This window comes from Alternaria alternata (assembly GCF_001642055.1).
Source record: "Alternaria alternata strain SRC1lrK2f unplaced genomic scaffold CC77scaffold_1, whole genome shotgun sequence".
In the NCBI taxonomy this organism is placed as follows: Eukaryota; Fungi; Ascomycota; class Dothideomycetes; order Pleosporales; family Pleosporaceae; genus Alternaria; species Alternaria alternata.
The window spans coordinates 703354-722187 of NW_017306190.1; the positions used below are offsets into that span (position 1 = coordinate 703354).

At 51.8% G+C, this 18834-nt stretch overlaps 7 protein-coding genes across 7 annotated transcripts; 2 read left to right on the forward strand and 5 right to left on the reverse strand.

The window, feature by feature from the left end:
* The first annotated feature begins 75 nt into the window (after positions 1-75).
* Positions 76-3087, forward strand: CC77DRAFT_978300 (translation elongation factor G). Its single transcript, XM_018535997.1, has 3 exons — positions 76-367; positions 431-1718; positions 1767-3087. Exons 1-3 carry the CDS (start codon positions 156-158, stop codon positions 2670-2672), a joined length of 2406 nt encoding a protein of 801 aa, XP_018391347.1. The 5' UTR covers positions 76-155; the 3' UTR covers positions 2673-3087.
* CC77DRAFT_1015268 (alpha/beta-hydrolase) lies at positions 2728-4720 on the reverse strand. Its single transcript, XM_018523985.1, has 4 exons — positions 4450-4720; positions 4318-4391; positions 4053-4264; positions 2728-3840 (listed from the first exon to the last, which is right to left on the reverse strand). Exons 1-4 carry the CDS (start codon positions 4557-4559, stop codon positions 2953-2955), a joined length of 1284 nt encoding a protein of 427 aa, XP_018391348.1. The 5' UTR covers positions 4560-4720; the 3' UTR covers positions 2728-2952.
* A 220-nt stretch (positions 4721-4940) lies between these two features.
* Positions 4941-6977, reverse strand: CC77DRAFT_1015269 (hypothetical protein). Its single transcript, XM_018523986.1, has one exon. The coding sequence runs from the start codon at positions 6927-6929 to the stop codon at positions 5025-5027; it is 1905 nt and encodes a 634-aa protein (XP_018391349.1). The 5' UTR covers positions 6930-6977; the 3' UTR covers positions 4941-5024.
* A 508-nt stretch (positions 6978-7485) lies between these two features.
* CC77DRAFT_923732 (hypothetical protein) lies at positions 7486-8522 on the forward strand (the record flags this gene model as incomplete). Its single annotated transcript, XM_018533756.1, has 4 exons — positions 7486-7613; positions 7676-7815; positions 7864-8362; positions 8417-8522. 4 exons carry the CDS (start codon positions 7486-7488, stop codon positions 8520-8522), a joined length of 873 nt encoding a protein of 290 aa, XP_018391350.1.
* Positions 8523-9638: 1116 nt separating this feature from the next.
* On the reverse strand, positions 9639-10862 carry CC77DRAFT_923659 (hypothetical protein; the record flags this gene model as incomplete). The annotated part of the gene is made up of 2 exons (XM_018533750.1): positions 9639-9937; positions 10172-10862. 2 exons carry the CDS (start codon positions 10860-10862, stop codon positions 9639-9641), a joined length of 990 nt encoding a protein of 329 aa, XP_018391351.1.
* A 1147-nt stretch (positions 10863-12009) lies between these two features.
* CC77DRAFT_1027071 (hypothetical protein) lies at positions 12010-14434 on the reverse strand (the record flags this gene model as incomplete). Its single annotated transcript, XM_018526350.1, has 4 exons — positions 12010-13797; positions 13880-13975; positions 14025-14110; positions 14155-14434. The coding sequence occupies 4 exons, from the start codon at positions 14432-14434 to the stop codon at positions 12010-12012; spliced, it is 2250 nt and encodes a 749-aa protein (XP_018391352.1).
* Positions 14435-15043: 609 nt separating this feature from the next.
* Positions 15044-18784, reverse strand: CC77DRAFT_952132 (Xpo1-domain-containing protein). Its single transcript, XM_018535405.1, has 3 exons — positions 18456-18784; positions 15823-18406; positions 15044-15772 (listed from the first exon to the last, which is right to left on the reverse strand). The coding sequence occupies exons 1-3, from the start codon at positions 18465-18467 to the stop codon at positions 15258-15260; spliced, it is 3111 nt and encodes a 1036-aa protein (XP_018391353.1). The 5' UTR covers positions 18468-18784; the 3' UTR covers positions 15044-15257.
* Between the last annotated feature and the right edge of the window lie 50 nt (positions 18785-18834).

Here is an 18834-nt window from a genome sequence, read left to right on the forward strand (position 1 = left end):
ACATGTGTGATATGTCGGCACGTGACTGGCACCTCCGCCCGAAACTCCGATGGCCCAACTTTTTCCTGGCGGGCAATTCGACATTCCGAAGCGACAGCAGACCCCGCGTCGTCCTTTCGTTCTTTTTCTTCTTGAAGCGTCTTAGGGTGTTCAAGATGAGGGTTCAATCTCTTTTCCGAGCGCAATCGCTCGCCACGAGCAGTCTCCGCTGTTCTGCTCGGTCGGCTGCCAGAACGCCGTCACGATGCACTCTCTCGACGATTGCGGCAACGCGCACACCTTATACCAATGGAACCAAGACCGACACATGGATCGGCAGTCAAACAACACAGCCACAGCGAAGATGGCAGTCTGCGGCCGCCCAAGTGTATGTACCACAATCTGGCTTTGCGATGGCGAGAAAGCAATTGAAGGCTGATTGAGAAATTAGGTTGGAGCAGGCCAAGGAAGACCCGTCTACCTTGACGCAAGAGAAGATTGTCGAGAACCTAGACCCTGTCGAATGGGAGCGACTATCGAGAGTACGAAACATTGGCATCGCAGCACACATCGACTCTGGAAAGACGACCGCCACCGAACGCGTCCTCTTCTACACCGGCCGAATCAACGCTATACACGAAGTCCGAGGCAAAGATGCCGTGGGTGCGAAGATGGACTCTATGGATCTCGAGCGTGAGAAGGGTATCACTATCCAGTCCGCTGCGACTTTCTGTGATTGGATCAAGAAGAATGACGAAGGCAAGGAGGAGAAATACCACATCAATTTGATCGATACACCCGGCCATATCGACTTTACCATCGAGGTGGAGAGAGCGCTGCGCGTCCTGGATGGAGCTGTCATGATTCTTTGTGCTGTTAGTGGTGTGCAGAGTCAGACCATCACCGTCGACAGGCAGATGAGGCGATACAATATTCCTAGAATTTCTTTCGTGAACAAGATGGACCGTATGGGCGCCAACCCATGGAAGGCTGTCGACCAGATTAACCAGAAGCTTCGCATTCCAGCTGCGGCCCTCCAAGTACCCATTGGACGCGAGGACGGCTTTTTGGGCGTCGTAGATCTGGTCAGGATGAAGGCGATTTACAACGAAGGACCCAAGGGTGAAATTATTCGGGAGACGGACGAAATTCCTGCGGATATCGTTGAGCTCTGCAAGGAGAAGAGACAAAAGCTCATCGAGACACTTGCCGATGTCGATGACGAGATCGCGGAGCTCTTCTTGGACGAGCAGGAACCAACGATCCCCCAGATCAAGGCTGCAATTCGACGAGCTACCATTTCTCTCAAGTTCACCCCAGTCATGATGGGTTCAGCACTTGCAGACAAGTCTGTCCAACCGATGCTCGACGCCGTTTGCGACTACCTACCGAACCCTTCCGAAGTCGAGAACATGGCATTGGACAAGAAGCGAGCGGAAGCTCCGGTCAAACTGGTCTCTTACAACTCATTGCCATTTGTCGGTCTGGCTTTCAAGTTGGAAGAGAGCAGTTTTGGACAATTGACGTACATCCGTGTGTACCAGGGTACCTTGAGAAAGGGCATGAACGTATTCAACGCGAGGTCAGACAAGAAGGTTAGGATTCCAAAGATTGTGCGCATGCACTCCAACGATATGGAGGAGATTCCCGAGATTGGTGCCGGAGAAATCTGCGCCGTATTCGGTGTCGACTGCGCGTCTGGAGATACCTTCACAGATGGTGGCCTCGGATACACTATGGTGAGTACCCGGCATCATTGCTATGCTGTAGCCAAGCTAACATGTTAGACCTCCATGTTCGTCCCTGAACCCGTCATCTCGCTGTCAATCAAGCCCAAGCACACCAAGGACACACCGAACTTCAGCAAGGCTATGAGCCGATTCACGCGCGAAGATCCTACTTTCCGAGTCCACACCGACACTGAATCGCAAGAGACCATTATTTCTGGTATGGGAGAATTGCACCTCGATATCTACGTGGAGCGCATGCGCCGTGAATACCGCGTCGAGTGCGAGACTGGACAACCACAAGTCGCTTACCGCGAGACAATTACCAAGCGCGTCAACTTTGACCACACACTCAAGAAGCAGAGTGGTGGATCAGGAGACTTCGCCCGTGTAGTAGGCTGGATGGAGCCGAGCGAAGCCCTAGGCGAGAACAAGTTCGAGCAGCAAATTTCTGGTGGCACGATTTCCGAAAAGTTCCTCTTTGCCTGTGAAAAGGGTTTCATGGCCTCAACAGCCAAGGGACCACTTCTCGGCCACAAGGTCCTGGGTACTTCCATGGTCATCAACGACGGAGCTACCCACGCTGTCGATTCCTCGGAAATGGCTTTCAAGAATGCTACACAACAGGCTTTCCGCAAAGCCTTCCAAGCTGGTGCGCCACAGGTCCTTGAACCGCTTATGAAGACCACCATCACCGCGCCCAACGAGTTCCAGGGTTCCGTTGTTGGTCTGCTGAACAAGCGTAACGCTGTTATCAACGATACAGAGATTGGTCCTGAGGACTTTACCGTCTACGCGGATTGTAGTTTGAACAGCATGTTTGGCTTCAGTAGTCAGTTGCGCGCTAGTACGCAGGGTAAGGGAGAGTTCAGCATGGAGTTTAGCCATTACAGTCCTGCGCCGCCGCAGTTGCAGAAGGAGCTCGTGGCTAAGTATGAAAAAGAACAAAAGGACAAGAATGCTTGAGCTCATCCTTCTAAGCATGAGTCGCATCAGGGAAAAGAAACTGTGGGAAAGCTACAACAAGCTTTTCATTATCTAAAGGCTAGAAGCCTACATCTATCTACATTGACGGACGTCTGGCGCATTTCTTGTGGGATGAATGGGTAGAAAGGTGTAGAAGTATTGTACATGTAGTATATAACGCCGCCACACGACGACGAATGATATCCCCTCAACAGCTCCAGTTTCACCAACCCAATCCATGTCCTCCCTGTTCTTTCCTATCCCTGATTGCTCCAAAGAATTACTCCACGTCTAACCCCGGCCTCAACGTCTTCCTCGCAAAGGCTCTCCTAACCGCAAGACTAACCTGCGTCCACCCAACAACCTCGTTGTGCCCACCAAACCTTACAACCTCCAGCTCCACCATTCTATGCCCCTTATCATCCTCCACCTTCTTATACGCAAAAGCCCCCCTCTTCACTCTATCACCACCCTGAATCGTCCTTCTTTCTTCCTCTGCGACAACACCTTCCTCTCCCAGCATCTGAGAGGCCAGTGGCTCGAACAAGGCTTCGGATTCCCAGTACGTGATATCCTGGTCGTTGCGCGCGTGTAGGAGGGTGATGCGGAACCCGTTCTTCTTGCTGGAAGGTGCCGAGATCAAAGTCCGCAGACGGAGAAGTGTGGGCCATTGATCGATGATGCGAGATGTGAGAAAGTTTGCTATTCTGGGGTAGGATTGTAGTGGTTTTAGGACGGGGAAGATGCCACCAATTTTGTATGTCTTGAGGAGTTGGGGCAAGGAGGTGAAGGGTGCTACTAGCACTATGCCAGCGAACCCATCAAATTGCCGTTTAGAACTCGCCATGGCGGATGGGTACGATATGGCAGGAATAAGTTCAGATGTTGGTTGGGTGAAGTAGAGGGCTGCTGCTGATGTTACGGCGGTACCGAGACTTTGGCCTAGGAGGACGGTGCGGGTGCTTGGGTGAGCAAGGTTGTCATTGAGGTAGGATATCAAGGAAGTGGCGTCAGTTATGAGACCAGTTTCCGTGGGGATGTGAGGGTTATTGTTTAGGGTAGATAGACCAAAGCCGCGGTAGTCGCACGTAAGCAGGTGAGTTTTCGGGATGCCGGAGATGGAGCGGTAAGTTGATGGGCGATGTCCTTGGGCTATGTGACCGGCATTCTGGGTGAGTTAGCATGAGCCGATCAAAACTGTATGGTGTTGAAAGATGTCAATGACTGGCGGGGAGATTGAAGGAGCGTAGGTTCTGAAACGAGTGACCTGAAATCGAAAAGGAGAGAGAAATAAGACGCAAACGGACCGTGGGTTTTACAGAGATAGAAGAGAGACATGCTAAAAGAAAGAGTAAAGAACCGAACGAAAGTAAAACCTACACCATGAAAGTTAACCACGACTCTACTCTCCGGGTCACTACTCAACAGCTTCTCCCCAACCGTCCCCTTCAACTCATCTACAATTTCTCCCGAAACAGCCTTAGTGTAAAGCTCGTGTTCATTTTCAAGATAAACATCTAAAGGAAGCACATGCCAGCAAAACAGCTTCTCTTGATCCGCAGTAGTAAGCCAGAAAGGTTGAACCTGGCCCTCTACAGGATTTAGTTAGTATCGAACATAGCAGAGATTAATGTAAGATGCTTACTCGCAAATCCGAATTCCTCAGGGTTAGAAACGTTATGCAAGAAGGAAGTTTGGAACTTATGGGCGTAGAGAGCGCTAAGTCGGTGTCAGGTCCGGTGTTTACAATCCGTAGAGACGATACTGATGAACGTACTGTCTTTGTGCCGTAGGGTTCACTAACAGCCCTACGAAAGCCGCCCATATTATGCCTAGGATGGCAAATGTCCAGTATGCCTTGGTGAAGATGGCTTTGAAGTTGGGCATCTCTCCGGTTACGTATTGCGCGCTTGCGCTATCCTCAACCGTCAAGAATCAGCAACGAAGAGGTATTGCAGTAGTGTAGCCCTAAGGCGTTGATTCTACTTTGAGTGTGGAGGCGGAGTGTGATGAAGGCACAAACGTATGTCAACTGGTAGATAGCGATACTGCGGGTGGTCTAACCGGGATAAGCAGGCCGCAGCAGATATCTTGGCATCGGAGTTGAGCGAAGATAACTCCAGATCTCACATTCGAGTGAGGGGAATAAGACAGACATGAGATGACAACAACTCACAGAACTCCAAGCTCTTGAGACTCGCAATGCAGACCTTTACGCAGACCTATGACCAATTGTAACGACAGAGCAGAGCAGAGGTAGTTTAACGCTAAAGATTGGGTATCATTTGTACTTGTACATGGTGGAGGACTACTTCACAGCCCCCGAAATATCATTAGAGATCTAGCACCATCTCAGGCAAGACTCTTCCTAGGTCGCCCAGCCTTCTTCTTCTCTGCTAAACTGCTACTGGACGCCCCCATGCCTCCCATCACAACATCTTGGGTCGGCGTCGCAAGCGCAGGCGTCACTTCTCCGCTCCTGACTCTCTTCTCTGGCCCTTCATCGGCATCCCTTGGCAACCTGAAGGCCAGGTACGTTTCATCCGCTCTTTTACATCTACCAAACACCTCATTCATGTACTTTTCTACAACATGCGGTGGCCGTATTGAGCGCGGTAATGCACTTGCTATTTCGTCGCCATCATCGTGCTCGATGAGCAGCAAGACAGTGACGGGCTGGTAGAATTCAATGTTGTCTATTTCGTTCATCTCGTCGAAGTCTTCGATTCGTTGAGGAGGTTTAGGTGGCACGAAGGGCGTTGACGGAGTTGTTGTCGCAGGTTGTATGGGCGCAAAGGTAGGATTTGTAGGGTTGGGCGTTGGTGTCATGGCATTCGGTTGCGGCGTGTTGGGTGTCGCGTTAGGCACGTTGCCAGGCGTGGGGGTCGGCGTCGGGGTTGGCTTTGGAGCGGGTGTGGATGGAGGCTTGACAACAGGTTCTGGCTCTGGCTTCGGCTTCATCTTGGTTATCAAGAAAGAAAGCTTTGCACCTGTGCCATTGGGAAGCCACTCCATGAAGCTATACGACGGAAAATAAAACTTGTCCTCATTGCCATGCACAAAACTGAAAACTAGCGGGCGGTATGTTGTCCTCGGAGGTGGATTGTAGGTAGATAGCTGCGGCGGTTTGCTGTAGTTCTGGTATGGTGGATATGGTTGCTGTACAAGTGGAGGTTGCTGAACTTGCCCTTGTGGTGGAACTGGGCTATATGGCTTGGGAGCGCTGGGCTGGATAGGCTGTTGGGCAGGCTGAACCGGTCGCGGCGGGGGCGGAGGAGCTATCTGCTTAGGTGCTGGCGGCGGTGGTGGAGGGGCTTTTGGGGTTGGAGGTGGCTGTATTGGTTTCGGCGCCTTCTCCTCCTTCTGCCTGGCTAGAATGGCCGTCAACTCATTGATGTGTGTCTGGAAGAACTCGAGCTGCTCCTTGCTTGCGGATCCAGCTGCGACAATCTTCATGACAGCCTTCAGCTCAGGATCCGTGCCTGCTCTGGCGGCAAGCATGTGTATAACGGGATCGGGCGCGGGGGCGGCTGGTGCTTGAGGCGGAGGGGCTGCTTGCACGGGTTTGGGAGGTTGTGGCGGACGCGGCTGGGGCTTCTGCTGTATGGGCTGGCCAGCCTGGTATTTGGTGTGTTGATTGGGCTGGTTGTGGTTGTGATTCGGCCATGGCGCATATGGTGATGCTGTCGGAGCCTTCTTCTGCACTGGCTTGCCCACCTCACGCGGGCCATAGAGTCTGATGGGCAACGTATGCGGCTCGATGACAAGCTTCACGCTCACTCTGTCAGCACCGACCTGGGGGAAATTCTTAAGCAGCTCCTTCTGTCTCGCCGTCTTCGCCTTGTCTTCATCGGTGCGGTCGGCCAGCTTCTTGGGCTGATTGAAGTGGGCGTGGAAGGTGCGGAAGTTTGCGCCGGACAGCCATACTGCCTTGGACCGCTCGAAGGATGTCTCTAGCACGCCGCTCTGCTGGATTGTCTGCCATTCGCTCGACGGAAGATCCAGAGGCTGTGGTTCTGGAAGTGTAGGAAGAGGTGCACCGTCGACTATGCGGAGGGGCAGTGTTTGTTTGGGAGGCAACGGTGCGCCGTCCGTGATGGGCGTCGAGGGCGCTGAATCTTTGACGGCGAGGCTGGTCCGCTTGCGCTTCAATGACGATTTGGCGCCTCTTGCGGGCTTCTCGTTGGGCGTCTCGGGAGCAGCTGGGGCAGCTTCTTCGCGGGCGCGTGCCCTTGTCGACCGCCGTGGCTCAGACATGTCGTGGGCAGGGAGGAGTAGTCTCCGTCACGTCATCTTCAAGACGCAGTGGTGAGTTGCGCCCTACAGTAGAATTGTCGGACGCGACTTCCGACACGGCGGCACGCTAGCGCTGCACGGTTGGTTCGCGAATGCTTACCTCTGAGTCTCCACGACCGCCATCATCATCTCCAACTAAACGCTATTGTGCTATGTTTACGACAAGATCATCTATTCAAATCTCATTCATAGTAATATCACGAATGAACTTGATCAGAAGTAGACTCAATAGCCAAAAGGTAAAACACCATGTCGAGTTCGCGATATATGCCACCAGACACCGCCCCCAATGATCGACATTCCGGAACGGGATGCCTGAACAGTAAATTACAAACCTAGAATCCGTCCGCAATATGGCCGTGGAATCATACTATCAGCAATCCGGTTTGGCTCTTTTTCTTGTGGCTGGTCAAGCCCACTATAAGGCACCTGTCACCGCTGCCGCGGGATCATGCTGTTCTGTGCCACACTCCACACTTATTCCTGGCTCCGACTGCTGTTCGTGCCCTAATACATCATGCGTGTCGCGACCAACATTGCTGTCTTCTTTGGCGTGTCCTCGACTGTTTTAGCGACCTGCTATTTCCCTAATGGCAATGTGGTAGATTCCGACACAGCCTGCAATCCGAACGCGATAGTATCATCGTCAGTATTGTCTGTGTAGAGCTTGTGTGAGACATGCACTGACTTAATACACCAACCTACAGGTGTTGTTACGACAACCAGGCCTGCCTCTCCAACGGACTCTGTGTATCTGATCCTCACGATCCTGTCAAAGCGCGATACCATCGAGGAACATGTACAGATAAAGCATGGAAGAGCGGGAACTGTGTTCGACAATGCCTTGGTAAACAGATTGTTACCCATGTATCGGTACGTTCTAATCGGCAGACAGATATCGAAGACAACGGAGCGCCAGTCTATAGCTGCAATGCGACTGACACCGATTCGTATTGCTGCGGTGACGACTGTGAATGCGAGAACCCCTTCGAAGTCTTCTCCTTCGATCAATTACCAGCCGACGTCTACACCGTTACCATTATTCTTGAGTCGTTTACTCAGACCCATACATCGACACCATCAGCTACTTCCACCGTGCCAGGCTCATCTGCCAGCGCAACTTCAGTGCTTGCAGTCCCAACTACTTTAGCATCCGCTACAACAGCCCCAAAATCAGGAGGATCAACGGACAACGTCGCTCTGGGGGTAGGACTGGGGGTCGGACTTGGTGTAGGCCTACTTGCGGCTCTCATTGCTGGCTTTTTCCTTTGGCGTCGCAAGAAGGGATACAAGCCCGCCAACGATGGAACTGAAAGTCCCATGGAGCTGAGCAACGAGGGATTCTTTCCGCCTCAGGAAAAATATGCCTACAATCGTCAGACGGAAGTGCCAGGGTAAGAATGAGACTTGATCAGGCCATCTAACATCAGGGCTAACAACACAATCAGAGACATCGCCGCTGCTGAACTGCCCGCAACACCACACGAGCCCATTGAACTAGCCAGTCCCACCGACCCAACACAACTTACAGGAACTGCCACGAAGTATCGATGAATCATACGATCAGAATGACGACAAGAAAAACTATTTGAAGGCTTTCCGCTGGGAGCACGATAAAGAAATATACATGGCAAAGCTCGCGGCAGCCATATTTGATACCCAGACAAAATAGCGGGCTACGTAGGAGCACAAAAGCGCGTGTGAAGCTTCACATGAATAGATACCCATTGCCGGCTGGCGCACGTTCAACAAAATTAGGAGAAGCTCTACTTCGTATAATTGCTCTCTCACTTACAATCTAAACCCCTCCCATTCCATGTTCTATACATACTCCGCCACACACCCCGCCGACTCCACCGCATGAATATCGAAATGTCTGGTACCTGGCGCTAGTCTGATACAGTGGCTGAGCAAGTGCGAGCTCTATTTCCGGAAGCCGAATGTATCCACCAACTTTTGTCGTGTCGAGGGATCATGCTTGTGCCCCCAGTGTGGCGGAGCGGGGTTTGAGTTACCCTGGATGGTCAGGCAGGTGGGGTTTCAGACTCCGGAGTTGGCAGCCTAGATCGGATGGTGAGGGGTGAGGACGGGACGAATGGATTGAGTCGAGTTGAAGTCGATAGATGGCAGCATGGGATGTATAGGTAGGTTTGCTGGATTATCTGGTTTAATTGGCTGATAGCAGATGAGTATAGGTAGATGGTTGGTAGGGATTTGTTTCATGTAGTATGAAGTTGATCACCACCACCAACTTACCAACACCACTCATCATTACATGTACGACTTTATCACCATTCGACAAGGTACCGTACTGTTTCACAGGATGCAGGAGATGACAAATCGCACAATCACAAATCACCACTGAGAAAAAGCCTTTGTATCAGAAATCGTGTTTCATTTCTATAGGCATCTAAGCCGAGGGTGATGTTGACTATTGACAGGCATCCTAAGACCCTGCCAACACCCAATCCCCTTAATGTTCGTTACAGCAAAATCTCAAAATCCAGACGCCAAATATGCAAAGAGAAAGTCTGGGTATGTACAACAAAAAAGCCGGTCGCAGACCTCATGCCCAAGGGTGAAAAATGTGTAGAGAGCGAGTGTGTGAATGTAGTTCATGATTCAACATGTGTCGTCGTTAGCGATGCATAGAACGGGTTGTTTGTGCATCTAGTGACCGTGGCGGCGGTTGGACCGGCGAGGGCGAGCGATACGGCCGTGGTAGCCACGCTTGGTGATGCTGCCGTTGGTGCATTGTGTGCCGGCAGCGACTGCTTGCCAGACGACTTCGCCGTTGTTGCAGAGACCGAACTGGTCGGTTCCGTTGCAGACTACTGAGCCGTTCTCAGTGCAAGCGCCTGAGCTACCACCAGCTGAAGGTGTGGACGGAGTGGAAGGAGTGGCAGGGGAGCCGGTTCCAGCAGGGACGGTGGGTGCAACTGGCGATGGAGCGGTTGGCGAGGCAGTGACTGTGACGAGCGTGGTAGAAGTGCCTGGAACAGTGGGCGCAGCTGAGGGAGCGCCAGATGCAGCGCTGGAGGCTCCGGGAGCGAAGACACCGCCACCATTGGATGGGAGAGGAGATGGCTCGCCACCAGCAACGGATGTGGGAGCAGCAGACGGCGCGCCTCCGGCTGGGGAGGTGGGAGCAGCAGAGTACTGGCCATCGTTTGGAGCGGAAGGAGAAGCAGACGGCTGACCACCAGCTGGTGAAGATGGCTCCGACGGCTCAGAGGGAGTAGTACCGGTAGATCCACAGTCGCCAGTGGGATCAACAACGTTGGAAGTGTCCGCGGTAGCCTGGAGGTTTGTGCCAGGGTTGGGGAACTTCAAGTCCTTGCTCACTTGCTGCTTGCAAGTGGTTGATGCAATGTTGGCAACCAGCATATCGGGAAGTTGGTCAAACTTGGATTTGTCGCTGGCACCTCCAGTAACCTCGATGGGCGCGCAGTTCATGTACATCTCTGGGCCACCGCTCAACTTGGCAAACCAGGTCCAGGCAAATGTGGCCTTGCCGTTAGGGATGCTGTCAGGGAGCTCGAAATCGAAAGCTTCAGGTCCGTCGATACCAGGGCAGCCACCCTCGATAGATTTGATAACTTTGAAAACGGAGTCCTTTGTGGGCTTGGTATCCATTGTGACACTAAGCTGGCATGAGCCGCCACCGTGAACAGCACTTCCAGAGAAGGTGAGGGACTGCTTCTCGCCTACAGCCATTGAGTTCATAGTCGTGACGGTGAAACCAAGGTTGGATTTGCATGGGTACTGGTCTGCCGTAATCGGGGCGTTGTCAATCTTGTCTGCACTGTATGGAACAGGAGACTTCATGATCATGTGGGCGTTGGCAGTAGCGAAAATTGCGGCCGTGGCCATGATGGTAGATCGGAGAGACATGGTGCTGATGGTAGAAGTGATGATATCGTACAACGACAGTAAATGTTGAAGAATGTGTAGAGAATGTGAGTGATCTAGCCCTGCTAGTCGCGTGAAAAAAATGCTGCAATGCAAAGAATGTAGAAGTTGCTGAGAGAGCGTGTGTTGTGATGAGACAATTGTTCTGTGAGGCAGCTGTAGTCTCTTATACTCGTGTCACGATCTACATGCTGTGGGTACAATGTCCATTGTGTACCGCCACCAGGCCCTCCACAATGCATATCCTCGAACGACCCTCTAATCAAACGAGCAGTCTGGAGGGCGACAGTGTAAACGCAAGACATGGTACATGGAAGATCTTGGTGGTCCACAGCGGCGAGCGTCTACGGGATGAAACGGGCGGTCCGGGTGTGCTGAGGCTCTCAGCCAAGGGAATTCCAGAACGGCGCACAGCCGACGCAGGTACGTTATGCGTCAACGCCCAAGCGGGAAGGCGACGAATACGTGGACTCGAGGATCTCCATGTCTCGGTGTAGGGCCTCAGGAGAGAGGTTTCGTTTCGATGTTGCATCTGGATGACCATTGGTCGCGGCTGAGTCGCTTAGCTCATCGGCAAAAGATCCGGACCCCTGTGTGTTTTATGCTGCGTCGCACCTCCGAGCCGATAACCCCTGCATTGCCAGGCCCATTGGTGAGCCGCCTACAGCCTCTCGATGCCAAAAGCTGAAGGCGTCCGCTACTTGCTCCACCGCGCCTAAGGACAAAGCTTGAATTCTTCCTTGAAGCCGCGCAGGGTCTGTCACACCTTCATTCGTCTACCGTGCAGGACTGGCTGTTGAAAAGCGCCAGCTCGCCGATCACGATCTACGTCAGCTAGAACTGTGGGGATTTGGGATGTCGTTTTTGTTTGCCGATTGGGAGTAATCATTCCACTGTTTCGACTACCGTCTCTTCAACCTATGAGGATATGGATATGAAGCCAATACATTGGAGGATGTTTGTTGTTCGGCAAACTGCGACGATCCAAGGTATCTCGGCCTTCTTGTCACCTCCAAGGGTCGGCGATGCCGATTTCGGAAAAGTGGCTCGATTGCTGCGCCACGATGTCATATGGAGCAGGAGTGGCGCATAATGTCTGCATTTATGCGGCATCGTGCTCGAGCTGGGCTCAGCAGTAAAGTCGTCCTCTCTCTAGTTTTCGTAAGGGAACACCAGCAGCGAACGCGATGTGACCGATGTCATCATTGCCACGCACATCGGCAACACATACCTCAACGTCTTTCAGAAGTCTCGCTCTTTCCATAGCATCAAGCATAGTACCTCCGTCGGGTACCTTAACCCAAGGGTTTTCGTAGGTCATGCTGGTGACGAATCCGAAAAGCTCTGGTCCTAATGTTTTGCGTTTCAAGAACAACGCTACACTGCCTGTCACAAGGGTAATGGTGGACGCGGCAAGCAGAAGTGCAAGCCAGGCAAAGTTGCACACAAATATTTGTTCTGTTGCGGTGATGTCGGCCGTTGTTGTCGCTCCAATGAATGGTGACTTGATGTCCTGCACTGCTTCATCGAATGTTGTCCACCACTCGGAGAAGGCATGATCCGTAGCCGTTAAATTCTTCGGAAGGTAGGCGTTGATGTCGTCGAATGTGCTTGTGTCTGGCCCATAAAGCGATAGGTTCTTCGACAAGCTGCCAAAGTAACCTGTCGGCTGTATACTCAACTGATAGAAAGTGTTTAGTGCCAGACTTAGTCTTTTGGAAAATACCTCGGGGGACACCAGTGAAAGATTCGTGAACATGACATCGGAAGGTAAGTTTCCAACTTGTTGCACGAAAGGGAAGACCGAGGTGTTGGCCAAGAAGCGTTCGGTGGGGCTCGATCCAGCTGTGAATTTTACTGCACGAGGAAACTGTTTCGCAAATCCGAACATGATCGTACCGTGTTCAAGTCCGGTGAGTGCTGTGGATCGGTTGTCTTCCAGAGAATTTCGGAGCTTGGTCGTAGCACAAGTGCTTCCTTTGCATTGTGCAAGTGCTTCTACATGGACTTGTGACAATGAACATGTCGCGATGTTCAACCCGATTCCATTTCCGTCATGTTCTGTTGCGTACTGCGAAACGAACAAAAGGTCTCGGTTGGTGGTGAGTTCCTTTTCCGGCATGAGAGAGCTGTTGTAATTGCCGAAGAACCCGTTCAGCCGACCCATATAAAGATCACCATCATTTCCTTCTTTAACGCCCCCTGGATAACTACGGGTTGTATCCATGAAGAAAGAGTTGCGATCTTGGGCGCTAGCGTTACCAAAAGGATTGTACGTCTCTTTGTCATCCCACACCTGACCAGGCACCAATTCTTCTAGCCTGGTGGAGTTGGTGGTAAAGTAGTCATCTCTACCTCTCAGACCAGGATAAGGTGCTTGCTTCCAGGGCTGACAATCTAACGAAAGATAAGTGTACTGGAGACTGAAGTTTGAGCTCTCACGGGATGGAAGGCCAACAATAGGAAGACCAACTAAAGAAGAATAATCCTCTGGCAACGATGCATCCGTAGGTACACTGTACCAACCGTCAGGACCCAACGCCGATGAGTTCATTGAGTCCAAAGTTGGAATCTTGATGTTGCCCCAGGGATCCTGAGTCCCCAGCTTTGTTGATAGTGGTGCCATCAACGCCGCAGTGTAGAGCGCCCCGGCGTCGGCGAATTTTCCACTGTCAATATAGGTCGAAGATAGACCCCACATAGTCGCTGCTGGCCCTGTAGTCATATATCGAAGTTTTCCAGATGTGTAGGAATCTTTCATGTCTCTTGTCATTAGTCGAAGCGAAGCTTGACCACCCAATGGTGAAAGAGCCCAAAGGAAGAGGAGGTTCACGCCAACAACAGTGAGTCGTTGCATCAGCAGTTGACTTTCGAAAGTACCCCAAACAGACTGACTTGCCATGAGGAGCTCCAACGTCTAAATGTCTCGTTAGCAATTTAGGATGAGAGTGTGAGTAAGAGAGCTTCTTGGCACGCTCGTCTTGAAGAGGTTCACGTACGCTGATTCTAGAGCCTCTTTCTGCAAGAAACCGAGCGATCATCTTCATGCTCCTCCCAGTTATGGCAGCAAACACAATAGGAAACATTGTAGGGCCCTACTTACGTCAGCTAGTCATAGGAGTTGAGCGGCATGTGTAGTCATACAAGGTCCATAGCTGTTTCTACCTTGGTTCCAAATGTCGAACCTCGAGTTGGCTTTCCATTTAGGGTGACTACAGCCACACCAAGAACTACAAGAATTAGAAGAGTAAGACATGATGATGATACGACTTACGAATAAAGTATAAGGGTAGTAGTACGAGCAAGAGGTCCCCAAATGCATACAGCCAAGTCAACCAGGTTTGGGCCTTCAACGGTCGAGCTTCCTCTGGCCAACTCTCAACTCTCTCGACTATTGTCTCCCGTTCCTTCGATTTCAAGTTCGTTTTCATCCCAGTCATGGGTATCGTATTCACATTCGCAGTTGCATCATCCCTCTCTTCCACTTCCACTGTCTGTCCACCCAATCCGTGCCGACGAAAAGGGCTCCATCGCGAAACTCTGTTAGCGTTCATGATCGCGATTGCTGACGCTGACTCGGAGTCGCTCCGTGACGCGTACGATGCTAAAGAGCCGTACTAACGTCGGGCGAAGACGCTGAGATGTAAGGTACCGGTAAGCTGAGGCTGATAGTTCGCACGCAGCGAACGACGCCTCTTTTGCCTTTGCATGTACCCATCCATTGCGGCGTAGTCGCATAGCGAATCCTCAACATGGGCGCTAAGCACACTTTCCACATTTTCTCCTTCATTAGGAGCGCGCTTCCCGAGGGGTGCATTCCTGGCGAATCGGTTGGTGGGGGTGAAACTCGAAGCGCTTGGGCGGGTCCCTAGCAACTCTAAACTGGGAAACCGCCATTAATCACGCTGCATATCGGGGTTCATGCTATGCTGCTTGAGGGAACGATGGGAGTCTCGGGACGGGACGAGGAGCCATTAGAAAGATGCCGACCTCAATGATGATGCTGCAATGTTGGCGTAGGTCAGGATGGAAGCGTGGGGGCCGAAGTGCAGGCGCGACCTTGTCGTGTACAATCGCGTCTCTTGAGGGGTGCCTCACCACAATATACGCCAAAGACATTGTAACATACTAACATAGTCAAAGACCGCGAACATTGAATATATACAATGATCAAAAATTTATTTTGTAACAAAGCTCCACTACGAAATGCGAGCTAACTACTGGGGGTTATCACGGAAATCAAACTCGATGCCAATCCTTTTGGCGCCCGCTACGATGCAGAATGATGCCGCCTACATGATGGACAAATGTTACGCCAAACCCGCTGATGAATCCCATCTCCACACTATTCCTCAGATCCCAACTAGAACTCACAACCTACCCTCGGCTTGCAAGCATGCGATCCACGAACTGGACGTAGAAGTTACGCCATTCCTTCTCTTTTTTCGGTCCTTCAAATGAGCCGGCAAGAGTGCGCAGGTACTGGTCCGCACCATCGTCGCCCACTCCCATGCCACCGAGATCGCTCTTGAGGCGATCTACATAAGACTCGCCGACCTTCTTGATGATCTCATGTTGCAGGTTGGCAGTCTCGAACAGTACCTGCTTAGCCTGCGCATCTTTAGAGTTGAACCCTGGCGATGCCGGTATCGACCATGCTAACGGGGAGAACTTGTCTACGACGTAGTTGTCGAAACCTGGCAATGGTGCTTGAGCGGTGTCGGGAGATGTGGGTGTAGCGTTCGCGCCGGGCCCAACCTTGTCAGGCCCACCCCACACTGAGACCATACGAATAAGCACAAAGATAGCGAGGCGTGCGGTAGGGTAGTCATGTGTATCGCGAGCGAATGTCTCGATGGATGAGATTATAGGCTCGAAAGTCGCTTGGTTCGCTACACAATATTAGCAGTGCTACTATATCTGCTCGATGAATTGGACTTACCATTGCTAACGAACACAGATCCGAGACCCTGGTTGAGAACCACAACAATAAAGTTTAGGTACTCTCGACGAAGCTCAGCCAGCTGGATCTCGTCATCTGTGCCTGAAGGGACGACCGCCAATGCTGTGAAAATGCGTTGCAATACTGGACTCATAACGGTATCCAAGATACCAGCGATCTCTGATTTGAAAGTGAAGATGACCTGGCCTAGGACCTTGAGGAACGTGCTGATCTCGTCCATAGAGGAACTGAGGGACAGAAGTCCTTCAATCCAAGAGGGCAGCTGTTGTAGTAGACGCGAACCAAGGACAGCAATCATGCGTGAGAAAGCAAAACGCGCAGCGTGACGAATAGACCCTGAGGAGTTGAGGGATTCGACAGCCACGAGAATAGCCTCAGATGCTTTCACAAACTCTTCTGCCACCTCGCTCTGTGGTACGGCGCTGTTGTTGTTTGATGGCACCCAATCAGAGTAGCCTCGAGCTAGCGTCCCTATGGCCATGATAATGTGGTGGATCTGGAGTATAGCCCGTTCATCGCCATTCCTCGCCTGAGGAAGAGTTTGCTGCATGTCGTTGAACAGAGGACTCATGATAGTCTGTGCGTAAAGCTTCTTGTTCTCCACGGAAACGGTGTTGGACGAGGCGATGCAGCCCACGGCCTCAAACAGGTATAACTGCGAGTTGAAAAGTGCATCTGCCGACTGATCTTCCTCGTCAGACGACATCTCGTCTTCTGAAGTATCAGGAAGTTCAGCCTTAATTGTGAGCAAGTCTCCAACCGCCTGAATAATGTCGTAGGACACGTTGCCTAGCTGAGCCCGTAGGTGCTTGACTAAGCGTTGGAAAAGATACCAAGATCGCGAGCGGACCTTGACATGTTGGCTGTGGGTAAGGTTGACGAAGTTCTCCAGGACCTTGGGAATGAGGTTAGGATTCTGTTCGAAGAACTGGTAGTAACGAACGCAGATCTCCATGTACTGTAGCTGAACGGCGGGGTGTGGGTAGTTTGCTAGACCAGATTCAACCATGCTGTTCATCATGGTCACAAGCTGCTGAGCTGCGGCAGATGATGGCTCGCGTTTCGCGTACAGCCCTTGGTTCCTGACTGCTAATTCTCCGAACAAGTACATTTCGTACAGGGCCAATTCGAGATCGCGCCAGTTGAGCGACTGATCTCCCTGAGATAAGCGTCCGAATGTTCCGTTGACTAAGCGGCTAAGGGTCTCGATGTAATAGGGTTCGTCAATGGCGGTCACTGTCTGTTGCAAAACGTGGAGGCGTCTCCGGAGATCGAGAAACTCTGCCTCATCTGTCTGCTCACCTTCCTCACCCCATGAAGCTGTCTCGTCGTACTTCATCTTCGCGATGATCGCATCCAGAACGGGTGGCAGTACTGCGGCGTACTGTGGAGGTATCGAACCAGATTTCTTTTGCAATTTGCGAAGGAACGTAAGAAGATCCGTGAGAGATGGAATGACAGTCGAACAGACTTCGTCGTATTGATCGGCGAAGAAACGCAAAAGGTAGGGAGTGAAGATGCGAATGAGATCGTCTGCGCGTTGCCGGATGTGCTCTTCGACAGCTTCGTTTTCCAAGATCTTTACGATATCGAATACGATGTTGTTTACGAGCTTAGCGACGGTCTCGGCAAGATCGTTGTCGTAATTCGAGCTGTTGAAGTCGGCTAAAGCTGGACTGCTGATGAGCTGACCAACGACTTCGGAGAGGTTCAGGAAAGTGATCAGTTCGATCTTGTCCGCTGGACTCATCTTCTTGCCCACGATTTCCGAAAAAGTATCGATTGCAGCATCGCGCACCTTTCCAGCGGCGCTCTCGGGGTCGCCGATTCCTTGCTGACCCGCCATTTCCAGGAAGGTTGTGATCATAGCTTGGTTGACGATCAAGTTGATGTCCGTCCAGCTGACCCAGCGCCCAATGGTCCTGAGGCACATCTCCACGAGATTCAAGTCTGTCTCCCTCCACTTTGCGAGTATTTCTTGCCAGGATAATGAGATCTTCTGCGCGTCTCGTTGTCGAATGAGGTCCTTCAATTCTGTGTTGCGCTTCTTCTCGTCGTCTGGTCGGGCGACTAACTGATCGGCAATCTCATCATGAACCTGACCGAGCATACGCAGGTACAGCAAAGTCGTTGCTGTGTTGACGTTCCCGATGGTGGACTGGTCGCCAGCCAAGGACCGGAAGTCGTCGAAGAAGGACTGCCATGAAGAAGGGTATAGTGCTACAAAAAGATAAGTGACAGTCTGCATGAGCTTGTTCTGAATGTGGCTTGTGTCTGCAGCTCCACTGCCTGGTACGTAGGATGCGTGGATGTAACCCATCAGGGTATCCTTGATGTATGCAAGACTCTGCTCATCCAGACGATGCTCTTGGATGGCATTGTTTACGAGTTCGAGTGAAGTATGACGGACGAAGTCGGTCGGGCGAGGGTCGCGCGCGAAGAGTGTGAGGGCGGCTTGCCATGCGGAGCCTTCTGCGCGGAGCTGGTTCAAGTATTCGATAGCTTGGCCGCGTAGTTCCTGGCTCGACGTCGGGTTTGCGGCGATTTGTATGGCATTTTCGACCTTGTAAATCGTGAGTACATGATCAAAGAGAGGAAACAGCCATGCGTACCTGGCTCTCCATTTTGTCGTGTTTTCAGAGCTGAGCAAGCAGCGTTGAGTCACAGCTTGCGTCGTCGATGTGGTTGAGGCTATGAAGAGTACATCGGACGTGATGGAGTGGAACAAGAACTAGATTGGTGTGCTACCGAATCATGGAGCAAAGCGCGGGAGACTGCATCGTGGAAGCGTTACAGCGGTGAAGGCAGAGGCGGGGCACGAGGGGCTGACGTACGGCGTGTGCAAGGGTTTATGCGTGAAAGAAACTACGGTCAGAGCTTTAGGTTCTGTGCTCTACACAATCAGATTGGCGGCAGAAAAAAGCAAAAGTGGTTCTGCGTCTTTGTCGAGGCGTGGGAAGCAAAAACAGCTGTGCAGTGACTGAAGTGGCA